General features: G+C 44.0%; 1 protein-coding gene across 8 annotated transcripts in view; it reads left to right on the plus strand.

Annotated features, from left to right (window-relative positions):
- The window catches only part of arvcfb (ARVCF delta catenin family member b), a 268096-nt gene that overhangs the window by 233200 nt on the left and 17107 nt on the right, over positions 1-17789 (plus strand). For all 8 annotated transcript variants that reach the window (XM_069682303.1, XM_069682296.1, XM_069682301.1 and 5 more), the window contains one exon: positions 15021-15148. In XM_069682303.1, the coding sequence (XP_069538404.1) occupies positions 15021-15148 (128 nt within the window). The remainder of the gene's footprint in view (positions 1-15020; positions 15149-17789) is intronic.

Raw genomic sequence — 17789 nt, forward strand, 5'->3', positions numbered from 1 at the left:
ACACACTCAAACTCTGACCATGAGGGTGGCATTATGTGGCTGTTAGAGGCGGTGTTGTCTGTCAGAGTGTTGCAGAGAGAGAGAGAGAATATTACCTTGGAAAATTGACCACCGCATCAGCGCATGTGTGTGTGACTGTGCGTGTGTGGGGACAAAGGCATAAACTACCTTCTCATCCTCGAAGGCGAGACTTAATCCAGAGTATCCATCACACTTCAGCGTGCCATTTCACAAAGGAGAGGGGGCTGGTGAGGCTGGAGGGAGCGTTAAATGAGAGATGGGTGCTGACACCAACCCAGACACAGGAAATCCCTCCAACGTCAAACACCATCTCAGCCGTCATCACACATCCCCGGTGCAGACTGTAGCCGGAGAGAGAGGATGCAAATGTTTAGGGTTAACCGACCAGGCTGTGGGGAACCAGCTAGGTGGAGTTTAAGATGTTTTTCCCCCTTTTGAATTAGTCTTAATTAATACAGAAAGCATGTAAAAATTCTATTATTTGGCTTATTTTATTCAGGTGCATATCTTCCCCACAGGAGTGACTAACACTGGCTGTAATAGAGCATTGTTTAGACGTGTGCTCAGAGCAAAAAAAAAAGTTATTCTGCCGACCAAACTTTTAATTATATTGGGTTTATTTTGCAGGTGTTTACAGTCTGTCGTTCCATCGTTTCAAAGTAATCATCAGCAACACTGTGCTTAGAGGGTATGAATTTAAAGTAATAATCTTGAAGATTTACATCTTCGGTTTCTGCAAGTGTTGCGAGTAAACAGTAATCCACTATGGCTGAACAAACAAAGAAAAGATGGATGACTACAGATACAACTTCAGAAATAAGTGAAAATCCAAAGAAAAAGAAACAAATTGGACGCTCAGATGAAGGCAAACAGTCTAAAAAGGAAAGCGACCGTCCTGCAATTACCATTTATTGCCATTAGTGATACAAAACTGAAATCTTTGAGATAGTCAGTTTAAATAACCTGTAACCAGTTTGGCCTCCAACATACCTGGTGGTTGGAGAAGCATAACACAAACACAACACACTACTTGGCTCCTACACTCCACCTCTTCTCAAATTTGCCACATAAAGTTGCAGATGTGTTCCCTCACTGTTGAGTTAAAGTAATCATTGCCTCCAATAATGCTCTTCCAATGCTAGCAAACCGAACAGCCTTGGTAGATGGTAGCTCAGTCTGTAGGGACTAGGCTTTGGAACCACAGACAAATTGGGGCAGGTAGCTGGAGATGTGCTGTGTCATTTCCTGGGCACTGTCGAGGTATCATTGACAATCCACCGAATCTCCCACTGCTCGGGGCGTATGTCTGACATCTCTCCATTAATGCATGTCCATGGAGTCCTGTTTGTGCATGTGTGTATATTGGGCCTATGTGTGTGTAGCGTGTTTGTAATAATAACAGTGAAAACATTGAATTTCCCTCCGGTGGATTAATAAAGTTTATCTTCTTCTTCTTCTGCACACCAAAAAACAGGACAATCCAATGAATCCCCAGCGAGCTGTTTGATACACTGAGATTAGTTTATGTCAATTTTGTCCCCATTGTGAGGTTAACTGACATGGTTGAGGAAGAAGAAGAAGAAGAATAGAGAAAAGACATAGCTCCTGTAGCGTTAAAGCTAATATGCTCATTTCGATATGTGTTAATTGATCCCACATCACACGTTTGACTCATATCCTGCAAGCCTACTGCAAACCCCCTCTGGTTGTTCCAATAAACTGAAAGGAGCTTTGTTGGGAATCACCTGAGATCAGCAAACTCCAAATACTAAATCTTATCATAATGGTGCATGTTTTTCTGTTTTTACCCCAATAAAACTAACAATAATGTCAGACTAATCATCAGTGTGTACTCACCCACACAGTCCTGTGGTCTAATGAGCCAAATTAGCAACACCTGTGCGGATGTATGAACAGTGCCATTTCTATTTAGAGGCCTTAAATACCTCAGACTGAACAAAGGTGAAAGCTTTAAGACTATTAAACAAAGGGAGACGAGGAAAAACAAAACATTGTAATAAGACGACCTCAAGAGACAAAACAAGAAGATAAAAAGAGCCACATCAAAGCCAAACTGTGATAACAAACCACAGACTCTTTTTAATCCTATTAAGGGTTACACTTTAAATATCAGGTAGATTTCATAAGCTGTTCATGAGGGCAGAATTTGACATATGACTGAAACTCCCTCACCGTCTAACATTATGTGGCACCCAGTTAAGGTTTTTATCCTTATCAGGTAGATATGCAGCTAATTATATACCTGTGGCTTCGGAGTAACACTTATACCACTTTCCCACTGAAATTAGCGTGTTGACGCAGGTTTTTCAGACCCGGGAAGACCCGCTAATAGATTTCAATTGTCTCTTTTCCCGTTGCCAGAGTATCCTGCTTTCAGTCTCTTTTCTGCTGCGTCACCGTCTGACGTCACAAACACGCCAGAAACAAGTGAAGATGTTACAGTGGTTCGGTCTTTATTGTATCTTTTACTCATTCAGTCTATTTATCAAACTTAGCGCAACAAATTTGAAACGATGTTGGAATTTGTAGCTGAGAAGGAGTCGCAGAAGTTACAGACGGAGCGTAGCATCAAGCTGGAAAGGGGGCGGAGGTTAGCGTATCGAGTCTTGTGTTCCCATGAATGCCGATCGGAGCCGAGGCAATAATTACCCGGGCCTACTGCAGAGTCATTAGACCTGATCTGATTGCCGTTTGTAGCCTTTCCCATTAAGCAAAAAAGCCAGGTGCTAGCAGGTGTTAGCGTTTTTTTTGACCAGTGGGAAAGCGGCTTTAGTTACTCCTCCAAATAGTACGCTATAGTCAGCTAGACATGCTAATGATTGTAGCTTATGCTACAGTAGAAATCTTTTTGCTGTTGTGTTTTGTGGAAAGCACAATAAAATGTGTGCATATTCCAAACTCTCACTGTTATTATTCTTCCTAACAAAATATACCTGCACCATATTTTGATACAGACAATATTCCGTGTGTTTTATTTACAGGCAACAAATATTTTATTTAAAGTACCAGTACTGGTAACCGCAGCTCTAAGCTGAAAATGTAAGCACAGACCTTCGTGCGAATCGTGTCTGTGCATACGTCTCTTGTCTCTCTAATTCCTTTCCATCATCCAGACCCAGACCCCCATCAGCCCTCACTTCCCCCCTCACCCCACATCTGCTCCAGTCTAAGGCCTCTATCTTCAGTCCTCGTTCCAGTAGCTGCCATATCTCTATTAACCCCCCCCCCCCCCCACACACACACACACACACAGACACACAGACACACACAGACACACACAGCAGCAGTCCACAGGATTATCTAGGCTTATTCCCGAAGGCTGGACACCCAACCTCCACACCCCAATCCCAAACTGCAGAGCACATCATTTAGCTCGTGCTGCAGTGCATCACTTTTTCTAACGGTAGATATAAGATATCTTTATTCTTATTTTGCCTCTTGTTGCCCTGACATGATCCGTGCATCTCTGTGGACTGTTTACCAGACAGCTGTCCCATCCACCATACAATATTCATAGCTCGAATCCACTCAGTCACGATTCTTCTCTCTCACTATCCATCCTCCCCCCTTTTACTCTACTCTATTTCCTCTCCGTCAGCCACTTTGTTATTCCTTCCCTCCTTTCCATCCCTCCTGTGTCTCTTTTATTTCCCCTCTCTCCTCCTCTCTTCGCCTCACTTTGTCCTCTTTTGTCCCTTTCTGCCACCCCATCTATCTCGATCACCCCTCTGTTCCTCTTCCCGCCTGTTCTCCTCTTCCTCTTCCTTGTTCTCCCTCCATGTCAGATATAGGTAGACGTAACATGTTTGAATTTATGGTGAAAGCACAACACCGCCTTGACAACTTAAGCTTGTTTTTTAGCCTTTCGGGCTCAGGTAAGCGACTAAAACTGCCAAACAGGAAATAAGAAACGCTGTCCACCGCCCCCACTACAGCTTCTCTCTGAGGGCTCAAACTCTCTCCTCTTCTTTATCTTCATCTCTTTTTCTCTCTACTCATATCTTCCCCTGTATCTCTTCCTCTGTGGCAGGCTTTTGCTCTTGCCTGAGTTTTTAGTTTCGTTTGTGTCTGGGTGAGGACGTGACTAGCCTGAATAAAGACGGCAGGCACTCAAGGTGATGCTGAAACATACTCCACTCTCACAAATGCACACACAGACGCGTAGACGCACACACGGAGTCATGCACACTAATGCGCTTGAAAGCAGATACACGCCTCTCCACTCTGAAGCACTTGAGCGTCTGAGAGCTGCTGCTGCTGCTGCTGCTGAACACAAACTCACACGGAGCACGAGCAGGGCTCGGCGTTAATTGCCGCCCTTGGGCTAGCGTTTTGCCCAGTTGCTGTTGAATTATGGGAATTGCAGGTTAGGTGGAGAAAGTCTCTATTTAAAGCGGCTTTGGTTGCCAATTTGGCTTGCCAGTTACCGTCTTAATTTCAGCGCATAGCCTCTTAACGAAGTGCATCACCTAGACGAGAAAGTTTGTGTGCTTTGTGTGTTAAATGTTAAATAAGAAGCAGTTTGTTCCTTTTCCCCTGTTCTGCAGAGCCCGCCTGTCTCACAGGATCGCCGAATAAACAGATTTGTTAGTGGAGACGGAGAGAGGTTTCCATGGCAACCCTAGTACTACCATCATGTTCGCTTTCATCTCTACATATTGTCTACATCAATAGATGATCAGTTTTGGTTTGTCTGCTGGGTTCTGTGTTGGTGGAGGAGATACAGGAGGATGTGAGAGAGACGGGATGAGAGGAAGGTGGTGGGAGAAGGCGAAGAAAGGGCAGAAGAGAGACAAACGGGGAGAGAAAATAAATGTTCTGAGCGCAGCAGCGGGCTCCTCTGTATCTGTTCTCCATCTGCAGCCAGCTTAACAGCAGATTCCACACATACACTACCAGTCAAAAGTTTGGACACATTTTCTCATACAAGTGAATGGGAAAGTGTGTCCAAACTTTTGACTGGAAGTGTACATCTGCAGTGTGAGCGTGCAATACGTAGGAGACAGAGTCTGTGAGCTCCAGCTTCATGGCCATATTGTGTTAAAAGTAGTTGAAACGGAGGCAGCAATGGGAAGGATTGCTGTGTTTATGACTTGCAAGGCTTCACATCATTGGGCAATTCAAGATGGCGGCAGTGCAGTCCCTTACACTTCAGAGAAAATCAGAGAATTACACAGAATTACATCAAACTTCTTCTTTCCCTCTCATGTTTTTTTCTCTCTCTCTCTCCCCCCCCCCCCCCCCCTCTCTCTCTCTCTGGAGGATGTTATGAAATGGAGTCAGCTGAGACTCTTTGACCCATTCAGCTACACTGCTGATACTCATTTGACCCAGTTTGACCCACACCACTGTGTCGGTCTTAATGGGTTATCAGTATACTTCTTCCTTTACTTCAGATTCCAACAGTTTAAGCTTGTGTTCAGACTGAAATAAGACCTGCATTAAACACACAGCATAGTCTGTTGGTAGAGCCATGTTGCTTCAGGTGAGACATGCAAATCGATCTGGGAAGTTTGAGTAACAGAACTTTTAATTTGTCAGTCTTTCATTTTGTCAATAAACAAAGTAGTGCACCAAGAACCAATGCTTGCATGTGTGTGACTGGTCGGTGCCGTGCCTTGCTCGAAAGTTACATTGCATTGCATCGCATCAAAATGTGAGAAACTTTACAATCTATGTTTCTATATTGAACAACAACACTGAAAGAGAAATGTGTCAGTATATTTAAGTACCGTAAAATCTGGAATATAAGTCGCAGTGTATCGTAGAGGGAATAAAGGTTTTTTATTAATATCATGCATCGTATGGTATCGTGAGTTATCCTACGAGTCACACCCCTTATAGTCATCCAACAACAGGTTTCATGATTGTTTTATGATTGCAGAGTTGGTTGTGTGAGAGCTAGAAGCCGCTTTCCCACTGGTCAAAAAACCCATTAACACCCGCTAACACCCGGCTTTTTTGCTTAATGGGAAAGGCTACAATCAGCATTCAGACCCGGGTCAAACCACTCTGCAAACGACTCTGCAGTAGACTCTGATCAGCATTGATGGAAACACAAAACCCGGGTTGACACGCTAACCTCCGACCCCTTCCCGGTAACCTTTCCGTCGGTAACTTCTGTGACTCCTTGTCATCTCGGCTACAAATTCAACCTGTCTCGTTCAAGCAGTGCTCGAACATCGTTCCAAATTTGTGGGCGACAAGTTTGATAAACAGACTGAATGAGTGATAGATCCAATAGGAAAAGAGACAATCGGCATCTATAAGCAGGTCTTCCTAGGTCTAAAAAACCTGTGTCAACGCGCTAATGTTAGAAATGGGTAATAAAAACATGTGTGCGTGATCAATATAGCTTTTCATTCATTGAATTAGTGTTGGATTACCTTGAGCAGCAAAACTCTGCTGACTTGAGGCCTGTTTGTTTTCATTTGATCATTTGTCCTTTAGAAAAGCAACTTAGTACAACTCAGTAAGTTTCTCAGTAAGGTCATTATGACTTGTATGTTGACACAAGCGGTATTCATGTCATGTTTAAGTCGGAAAGCGGTAATGACTATAACAACATGGCATGACAATGATTCAGAGATGTGCACTCGGAGGTGAACTACCAGCAGGATACACACTTTGTCCCGGTCATGTTCACTTTTATCTTCACTTTCAACAGACTTTTAAAATGTTTGGTTACACTGCGCTGATGTCTCACATATTGTTCTTCAGGTTTGAGTGCACCGAATTGCCCCCCAAAAAGTGATAAATACAACTCTGAAAATGGATTTACTCTTCCCCCAAGTGTATGCTGTTATACGAATGCCCTGTGTGGCTGCATGCACAGACAAGACATCTGTCCTGTCTGACACTATTGTCGAAACATTAGGCGATATTAACTTAGAAAGCCATTTGTTGTAGTGGCAAACTGTTATGAAAGGCTTTGTCATACTCCACACAACAGCAAAAGTGACATATCTTGTCAATATGTTTTTCATCCGGGGGGAAATAATATCTCCACCTGACAGAGATTCTAATATAAACTAACACCTTCACCTCCGGCTCTGAAACACTATTACATTAGCAGGAGGAACACTGGAAACAAACAACCGAAGCATTACCACAGTTGATCCACCGAGAGGCCAGATAGCTGCGAGGCACATTCTTGAGTGAGCCACAGACAACCTAATACAGCCGTGGCTCGAGAGTCCGCAACCCACCGGCTCTGTGTTTGTGTATAAAGTTCAGGGGTTGTAGCTGGAGAGTTGGAGCATCTCCAGTGGAGTTTCAGGCAATTCGGTGTCTGTTTGTCAGCGTGTTCCTGCTACCGGTGTTGATGCGTCCTCTCTGGACTGAAAGCCCGCAGCAGGACTTTGCTGTCCTCTCAGCACAGGAAAGAGGAAGTACTCCCCTGTCACTGCAAAAAGCAGCTTTCTGAAAGGAGTCCTATTGTGCTTAATGGTAGGAAACGAGCTTTCATGTAGCAGACTTTCGGTAGCGCTGGAGCACAACCCCAACTGTGAAATGGCAAAGATGGAGGAAGGGTGGAACGGAAGGGTCTATGCTGTAAATTTCCCTTTTTCCATCAGCAATATCTCTCCCTCTCTGTCCACTGTCTCATTCCCAAACTCCCTCTCCCCTCTCTCACTCCCCCCATCACACCAGGGCATCTTTGTGGCCAGAAGCTGATGGGTAGCTGTCCAAGAGAAGGGCCAGTTGCCACCTTCTGCCTCTCTTTGTTAACATCCAACAAACTAAGGCCAAGCCACCATGTGGGTATGCTAATGTGTGGCGCCCTGGGGCTGCCCATAGAGATGCCAATCTGCGGCAGAGGAGAAATTGGAGCTTTGACTCCTGGACCCTGTCAGTCTGAAGGGGTGACCGGGGGGTGAACGGCCTTTGCAGCCTGGCAGAGCTCTCGGTTTTGGTTCCACTCGGCTCCAAGTCTGCAGGGAGGGCTGTGGAGGGAGAGGGAACGCGAGCTTCCATCACACGTTCTCCCTCAGGCTTCAGACGAGGACACTTCTGTGTTTTTAAATCAACTAAACTAGACATGGGTCAAATTGCTTTTGCGTAAGATCGTTTGTTTTCAGTGTAACCCGTGTGGAGAAGCAGATTTTCACAGTGGTTCACCACAACAGAAATGATACCAGAGGCAGACGCAGAAACAGAACCTGGAAGTCAATTAAGTGTAATTTTCAGTGATTTAAACCCGACATTCACATGCATCTCATGTCCGTGCCTGATTACATTCATGCTTGACATTAAGATGAATCTTCAGAATATCAGTGAAATGAATATTTCTCATCCCCATGTAACTTGTCTTACATATAGATTTGAAACACAATTTGGCTCGATAACCTCCTGCAGACCTGGTTTGTCTGTATTGACAGATGATTACCATGCCATATGGCCTGTCTGATTTTAATTACCCATCATGCATTGGAATACTGACACCGTCTATGAACTCCATCCATCTAATGCTCCTTCAAGCAGCATAAAAAACGCAGTATGTCGAGGCAGAGCCGTTGAAGGCTTCTCTCATGCCCCCGGGAACTCTGCCAATTTACTTGTTTTGTTTACGTGGCTCCTCCGCTCACCTTTTTGGTTTTTAATGAACCTGGCCATTATTATACTGGTGGCTTACTACTTTTAATGATGTGCTGTTTTAGCCATCGCCCTGCAGCTTTGCCCTGCGAAATTCTTCATTAGCTATAGCTCTCTCCTATGTGGCGGCGTATATAGAGACAGTTTTATATAAAAAAAAAAGAGAGCTGACTGAGTTAAATGTGCATTTTCAGTTGAGGAAAGAGACTTGAGGCCTCCGACACTGCAATGGCCTCGTTTATTTATGCATGGGTTTCATTAGGGGGAGAACGTGACCCTGTGGTCAGCAATGCTGTATTTTCCTTACCCTGCCGTCCACGTCTCTGCCTCTCTGTGACACACACCTGAAAGGACTGAGCAAATGAGAGCAACAGCACAAAGCCCCTTCAGCACTGGACATCATCAGCATTTAAATAACCAATCCTGTGCAGTGCAAAGGTCAGAGGCTGTGTGTTATTACAATGTTCCTGTAAAAGCAGAGTAACCACATGAGAGCGAAAATCTGTGGCAGAGAAAAAATGACAGATAGGAAGTTTTTTTATTTTTTGCTGCTTGTTTTCTATTTTTTTTGTCTCATCTGTCACTCTCTTTATCTCCATCCATCTCTCTCCCGTCCTCTCACAGCGCTGTAAAACTCCCCTATGAGTTGTAGAAAGTGATACGCCATCATGTCCGCCTGATTCGATGGAAGTGCCGTGTGCTGTTAGTGTGCTGGAAATAAATAGAGCCTCCTGTGCAGCGCTTGTGTAGAAAAAGGAAGAGACACTGTACGAGTTGTAGGCAGACTGGATCGATGAACATCACTTTTTGACACGGCCGTACGGGGCTTGGTGCATGTGTGTGTGTGTACATGGAGGTGTGTGCAGCGGTGTGTATCCAGTTCTGCACAAATGCAACCAACTATCCTGGAGGAAGGCAGATAGCTGAGAGAAAAGAGTCAGCGAGTGTGTGTGAGAGATGAGTCTACATTAAGTTCCCTTACTGATATAAGAGTGTACGTCCCTCCCTCGCCCATCATGTAATCCATTATCATTTACCAGCCTGTCACACCGCCACACCTTGCCTTTAATTGCACCCAATAGTGAAGCTACTTCAACTGAATTAATGCAGTGAGTTTGCATTGAGCATCACTCAATCACTTCATCTAAACTTTGTTTCTAACCCAGTTTTCATGCACCGCAGCGCCACAAAGCCCCGTCTCTTCAGGGCCCGGGCGCTAATTGACCGTCGCCTCAATCGCAGGAGTTGTCTCCGTCATCTCAACCTGCTGCTGCTCCCCTCTCACCTCGTTTAGAGTAGATTCCCCCAAGAGCTTTGTACGTGCAATTCAGACTGTGCCCATTTATGTTTGCGTGTGTGCAAAGACGGGTGTCTGTGTGTCTGGTTTTGTATAACATGAATATGAAATTTGTATATGTGATCAAGCTATAAATTTTGAATAGTTGTTATAGAATATACTTCACAATATTGTTTATAACAATAATAAACTCAAAAATCTTACAGCTTAAACATAAATACATCAGTAACTATCCAGTATTTGCATACATAGTAGGGATGCATGATATTATCAGCATTATTGGTATCTGCAGATTATGCCTTGAAAATGACAGATATGTCATTTTTCTGCCGATAAAACAACGCTTTAATTATGCCTAAATGCTCGATGATTCCCTAAAAAAGCTTGACAAGATCCTACGACATCAATTCGGTATGAGTGTGCATGCGCACTGCCTGCACAAAGTTATCAACAATATACAAATAAAGACTAAAAAGTCAGAGAAACTCGAGCCAATGAATAGACAAGCTAACAGGTTGGTCACATTCTCGTCATCTTACCGGACATAACAACATCAAACACGCCAAAAATACACTCGCGGCCAAAGCCAATGCTGACAGAGTGTAACATAAACATCAGTACAAAACTAACCTACGTATTCATGGACGCACACACGATACAAAGAGTCTGTCAGCGATCACTGATGTCACCGTAGTAGGTAGGTAGTAGGTGAACAAGTCCGGGCATGTCAATAATAATACAAATGTGTTAAATTAGCAAAACAGCATAGAAATGATAAAAGAAAATAATATAGATACTAGTAATTGTAACAAGTCAACAGGTCTCTTATAGCCATTAGCAACAATAATAGTGATAATAGGGAAGACTGATGAGACTAATTATAGCAGTTGGAGTCAAGCAGCTTTAAGATTAACATAAAAAAATGTAAATAGTGACAATAAAAGTGATCTTAATAGTTGTTACAGCTTGAGTCGAGCAGGTCCACAGCAGTAGGTCAATCCCCAGGAACCTACGAGACAGGGCAGCTCAAAAACCCGGGAAGATATATGGTTAGTCACGTTAATGGGACAAGAAGATACATAGCTAATCAGATGCATTAATCACTTTGTCCCATAAGTGTAATCACAAGAGGCAGATGGTACAATTACAAGTAACATAATATATGAGATGCATTATAATGTATGCAACATGTTTATAGTAGTAATTAAAAAGGGTCTGAGAAACCTTTGTAATTGATTTGGCAAACATTAGCATCTCTGTAGAGACGGACTTGCTAACCACCATCACAGGGAATAACACATATGAGAGAGATGAGAGTGAACTTTGACAGTAAAGTTGGTGAACTTTATCCAACCGTCCCCCAAAAACAGCTGAAAGAAACTTAAGCGCTCCGATATGCTGTGGCTGAGTGACAATTATCTGTGGATTTCTCACCAGAGAAAATGCTACACAGAAAAGCTACACATCACAAAAGTGTTTTTTTCACAGAGGTATTTCTACTCTGAAAGGATCTAAACACTCTTCAAGGACTTGTGCCTGAGCCTGTATCATATATTTTACTGTAACTAGCTGTTTGCCCTGTGGATACATTAAACACAGCGTGCTTTGTTAACTACAAAGCAGAGCAGTAGCACAAACTGCAAATTAACCCACTGGATACTTCTGTATTTAGGTAATCTCATCATGTTCGCAGCCTGTCAGAGAATATCGGGCCGTGTGTTGCCCTGAGCAAAGCCAAGGTCACGTCACACTGACGGCTCATCCCCCCTCTGAATTATAATTCTGCCTAACTAACTGACAACTAGCAGGCCCGGAGGCTAGCAGATGACGACTGATGACATCAACAACAACACGATAGTATACAGCTGCAGACCGAGCTCGACCTGGCAGTGCTTTTAGCAGCAATCAAGGGCACTCGGTGCTGACGTTAAGCCTCTGCTGAGGATGCTGGGAGAAAGCTCTGGCAGAGATATTCTCTGGCTCATCAGCGAGAAATTCCACTAAAGGATAAAGAAACTACTTAAAAGGGCCAGTGAATTTCCCTCCTTTGTTAAACAGAACATGCCTTTTTTTGTCTTGAGTCTTTCATTTGTAAAACGCCAATTTCATAAGTCGCTTCAGTTGGTTGCCAGACCAAGACCACAGGAATTGCAGGAAGGAGGAAATGTGGATTTGCAGATTATAAAACAGAAACACGGCACAGCCTTAGAGTGCAGGCGAACTTGGCAACAAAGGTTCAACATGGCTGACATTTTGAGCAAAGAGAATCTGCCTTGGAGATGAAGTGTCTGTCAACAGGAGCGCCTGCAACATGGTCTCCGGTTTGCTGAGTGTGCACCCAGTAGGCCCAGAAATATGAGGAGCTTGCAGAATGTTGCTGAGTGTCTGGTTTGCAGACTCTCTCCTCTCGCAGCCCCCGAGAAAACCTATTGATGTGATTCATGTTTCAGCACATGGTTACAACCGGGGTCTCATGCGTGACGGCTCCTGCTCTGCTGCCTCTTTGAAAGTGAGTTCAACATTTCTCAAAATCCTCCCAACCTGGCACTTCCTCCCACACAGATTCTGGAGCCGGGCTGGCAGGATTTCGGGGGGGGGGAACACTACAGGGATGAAAACTCTGTTTTTTGAGTGTTAACAACTATGTTGCTGTGTCTGAATCTGGCAATCCAGGCTTCCGCTCTGTGCAAATTATGGGTGTGAGATGTGGATTTAGAGGCACAAATGTCAGTTTGTGTGTTTCCGTTGTACCTCACAAGCACACAACTGACACTCTTCCCTCAGTCGCCGTTTCCCTTCACTGAGTCCATATAAAAAAGGAGTAGTTGCCTTTTGTTGCCCTTTTAAGGCTTTTGATTCATGCTTTCATACTTGGTCCCAGGTCACACTCATATTACAAAAAGATTCTCTTTTCCTGCAGTTTAAAAATGCACCGAGGGCCTTGTCAGCCTTTGTGCATCAATCAAATAGAGTTACTATACATCGCTGCCCACATAATACGGGGGTTTCAAATAGAACTTTGGAAAAACCGGCCTCAACAGACATGCGGAGAAACAGTGGGTTATATTTTCTTTAATTTGAGCCTGGAGGGATTGAAGAAGGATTTGAAATTGCCTGTGTGCTGTTGTAGAGGATAGGAGGGAAGCTGCTGGGGAAATGGTATTTCTGTAAAAGGAGATTTTAGCCAGCAGCTCACACTGCAGAAGTCTGTTAAAGCCTCAGTGAGTAAGAGCTGATTGTGCCCCCTGTTGAAGCACTGAGGCCCCACTTCAGGCTTAGTTTGGATTCCTTACTCTTCAGACACTTTCACCGTAGATTAACAGACTTTCAACGTGACAGCCAAGCGTGGATTTCACATCACATTGAGGCTGGGTGCTTCATTGTTTCGTTTGTTACACCTTTTCCATGACTTCAACTAAACCAAATAAGTCAAATAAATCATGTACCGTAAAATTGGGAATATAAGTGGCACCTAGACGCAGTCTGTTTTGGGGGTATCCCAGAGGGGAAAAGGTTGTGTTAAAGGTTTTATTAGACAGGATAGCTGAAGATTGACGGGGAGTAGAGAGTGGGGGATGACATGCAAATGATCGGCAGACTGAGAGTGGAACCTTCGATCAGTGCGATGAGGACTGTAACCTCTGTATATAGAGCACCTGCTCTACCATCTGAGAGAAAAACCAGCGCCCCCAGAAAAAGGTTTTCTTATAGTTATTGACAAATAAAAACGTGTACACAAGTTATTTCAATGTATTTTTATTTGAAACACATTCTAAACACACACAAATTACAGCCTACCATCTGTTTTCGCCATGTCGAGTTTGCAATCCTGCTAGCTACCGTTGCTGTAGCTAGCGCTAGCTGTCAGCTTACAGTAACGTTGATTGTTGTGAGGGTGGCGGCTGCAATGGCGGTCAGGACGGTGCATGTCCGTGATGAAGCGTTAGCAACAGTCAAGTTAAAACAGCACTGCCGCTTATTGTAAAAAGGAGACGTTGCAGCCGCTTGGACCCGCAAACAGTTAAATGCGTCCCCACTTAATAACCAGATAGCGCCATCGTCTGGGTAAAATACCGTAATAGAATAGCATACCTCTCTCTGCATTTTATACTGGTGTATTGGTCATACCGTTGTAAAGGATGCAGCCCACTTTTTAAATGAAAAAAAATGTATTAAAAGTGTGTCTTATACACCAAGTTTTACGGTAATTGCGTGCAGTCTTCTAAATTTGCCTTTAAGATCATAAAAACAGTACAAAATTATTCTGCTCAAGCGACCAGAATCTGACGAAACCCCTTCCCTTCCTGTGTTGTCATCCATCCTGCCATAAAAAATGTATGACTCCCTCCAGAGAAGCGAACAGCTCAAAATGACCTTGACTGCAGAGCTCTCCTCGCTGTATAATCTCTGCCTTTTAATTGATCTGCTCAGTGTCTTGTTGATCTCTTGTTAGGCTGCACACAGCGATGAACCTGTTTGTGCTACTCAAAGAAAAAGCCTGGATGAATAAATGTGATTTGATTGGACCCCCTTTGTCTCTCGCTGTGCCTGCGCTGTCTAATAGCTGATAATGTAATTACGTTTCCATCACAGGGAGGCCCTAATGACTGACTGTGCTGGAATGTGCGAGTGAGATAAACCACCCGCTCAAATACCGTGGGTTTGGTCGGGCTGTCGGATCAATACTCTCTCCTTCTCGTGTTCCTCTCCTCATTTAAATTACTGAAGTATTTTGACTCATAATGCTTTAGTATTACCAGGAGGAAGGATACCGGGCACTGCTCCAGCATTTCTTTTAAAAGTTGTTGCAGCCTGTTGTGAAACAAATGGACAGCTTGGACGTTTAATTCCAATACAGAACATTTCCACTCAAATTAACTGAATTTTACTGCATTTGTCCACGGCTACCAGAGCTGCATTATGGTAAAGCGTCTTCCATGTTACCCCGTGCCAGAGAACCCCCCCTCTGGTCCGAGATAAACCCCAGCACTGCACCGCTGGTACCTTCACACAGCCTAATTGGCCTGTCCGTCTTGCCAGGAAGTCTGACCAGTGTGTGTGTGTGTTTCTGTGTATTTCCCTGCAGGCTTTGAGCTGCTGTATCAGCCTGAAGTTGTGAGGCTCTACCTATCTCTGCTGACTGAGAGCCAGAACTACAACACCCTGGAGGCCGCTGCAGGGGCTCTTCAAAACCTCAGCGCTGGACAGTGGACCGTGAGTTCAGGGCTGTGGAGGGTAAAACACGTAGACACTGAGTTCTGATTCTGTGGTATTTTTAGACTTACATGTTATTCTTTTGAAACTCCTGTCCTCATCATTAACATCTTTGTAGCAGATATATTGGATTCAATTTGAGAACAAAAATACATTATTTGATGGACTTTAAAAGAAGCGAGACCTGCTTCCTGATGTACAGTACTAACAGTCATTTAGTCCGGGCTCAGACTACAGAAGTTTTGGCTCAATTTCTACCCAACTAGGCCCTCCTGTCGATCAGAGAGCAATCTCCTTTCGGAGCATGGTCGATGCCGATATTCAGCGCAGATTATCTGCTAATTTGAGGGCTTTACAGATCCAATCTTAAACCTCTCCAACGGCTCACAGATTCATCTGAGCCGTCCCGATCATTGCAGACATGCTTGTTATTAAGTCCTATTAAGATTGGACTTCTTGAGCAGCACCACAATAGCCAATAAGAGAGAAGTCTACAAGGAGGTGGAGCAGCTGACGTGTCTCGACGTGTAAATACCAGCTCCATTCATGTTTTAAGACATAGAAAATGCTCTGCTTGAAATAATTGTATAGTTCCCGCCCACTATGCAAGTTTCCAACCGGCCCCTCCATTGCAAAAACAAAACACGTCTCTCACGTCGTTTAGGGGCAACTTGTTGAAACTTAGCTAGCTTGAAATGTATTAATTAGTATTAGTAACGTTAACGTTAGTAGTCAGTAGTGAGTTTGCAAAAATTACAGTTACAGTTGGCTCGCGCATCGCCGAAGTGGTTGCCATAGGTTGCACATAATGATATGCATAGCGTCACCCCGTCCATTAACGGGATTGGCTCCTTAGGTTTGTGACGTCAGCCTGTCCTTGGTACACGGCAGTTTAAAAACAGACAGGCCCAGCCGTGGAGATGACTGCTCATGTTGTCCCTGATGTGTAGCACATGAGAAACACCACATGGAGATGTGTACAAGGTTAAACACTTGATTTTCACTGGAGGGGGTCTTTAACTAAAAACTAAGAGGTAAAATCTCACCTCCAGTTCTTGCTGAAGAATGACTCATGTCTCCTACGGTTTTTATTCTGACTGCAAAATATTAATCAGTCAGTAATCAGTCTCTGTGTTATACAAAATCCAATAAGGTGTTACATTTCTCCCAACGGCACGCATGATAATCTTGATGATATCCTGTAGTCAGTGACGCAACGTTATTTTCATATCTTGTAGTTTGTGCATGTTTCTCTCTGTGTGCGTGATGCAACCTGATTATAAGATTGATTAGGGTTTTAAAGCCTCTGTAGTCTGAGCCTGGCCTTGATCATGAGCTGCCTCTGCAAACTGCTAACTTTTTAAGCTGAAATAAATCTCATGACACAAGTGAGTCAGACAGAAAGTACCTCAAACACAGCCTTTGAAGTGATGCTACCTTTCTTGGTCAGGACCTTCCATCTAAAGTGGGATTATGACTACATAAGTAACTAATGTACATATAAGTTTAGTCTCTGTTACATGTTTGCTGCTGCTCGTGGACGACATGAAAACTTTACATCTAGCAGCAGACATTTATTCTAATTAGAGCTTCTGTGGATCTGCTGAGAGGCCGTCTGGCTCGCAGGCAGCAATGATTATCAACAGGGAGGGCTAGTTGTCGATGCCAGTTTACGCACAACAACCCGGGCAAGAGCGGTCACTTAGCTTTTTAGCAGGCTGGCCGCATTCAGCCGACGGCAGCACTTCTCTTAGCACCAATGTGTCAGACTGTAAACACATCCTCGGGTCCTGTGAATTCATCAGCAGCTTCAAGCATTTCTACCTTCAGTGGAAAATGCTCCTGAACTCTTTAGTTTCCTGAGGTAACACTCTGCCTTGAGTCTTACTTTAGGTATTAATAATTCAGCAGTAGTGATTTTCAGCTAAGGGGAACATTTTAAGGAGGAATCCTTCTTTCCTGTGCTGCTTTTTTTTATATTGAATCAGATCAGAATTTCTGGCAAGGCTCAGGAACCTGTGGAGCTGCTTACACATCTCAATTTCACATCTGGTAGCTGGACAAAGCTTGTCCCTGCTCCCCAAGAGGATATCAGCGCTTCTTCTTTAAACCCTTCTCATTCTTTGCTCCTGCTCAGCCCTGTACCGCTGCACTGACCTGTTTTACAAGGCTCTCTACTGCCACCTGGTGTTTCCGCTGAGCCTGCCCTTTCCTTAATTACATCTCTTGGGGTACCAGTGCTTAGATGAGAAACCCTTTTATGTCAAACTTAATGTTTCATGTTACAGGAAAATGAGAAGTAAAATCCACTGATGTTTAAATTAAGACAAATTATATCACATGTCCATTCAGAGCCCCACTGTGTAATGCTGTGAATTAGTCAAGCTAAAGGAGCAGTGCGGCACTGTCTGTGTAGTGAATGAGTAGATGTGTGTGCGCATGGAGGAATATATCTCTCTATGGTGTCATGGAGGTGACCTGGACTCCTCCAATGCAGCTCTCCCAGTGCTAGAAATAAAAGACGTGTGGTCACGCTGGGCAGCTCCCAGGTGGGATGTTGCTGACAGCGTGTGCTCACTCACCCTGCCAGGCAGGTTAAAGGTTGAATTCATAAAAAGCAATCGTGACATGCAGTCCTGTT

This window comes from Semicossyphus pulcher, unplaced genomic scaffold (genome assembly GCF_022749685.1).
Source record: "Semicossyphus pulcher isolate SPU_LCO1_2020_fin unplaced genomic scaffold, fSemPul1.0.p SCAF_6, whole genome shotgun sequence".
NCBI classification, from domain to species: domain Eukaryota; kingdom Metazoa; phylum Chordata; class Actinopteri; order Labriformes; family Labridae; genus Semicossyphus; species Semicossyphus pulcher.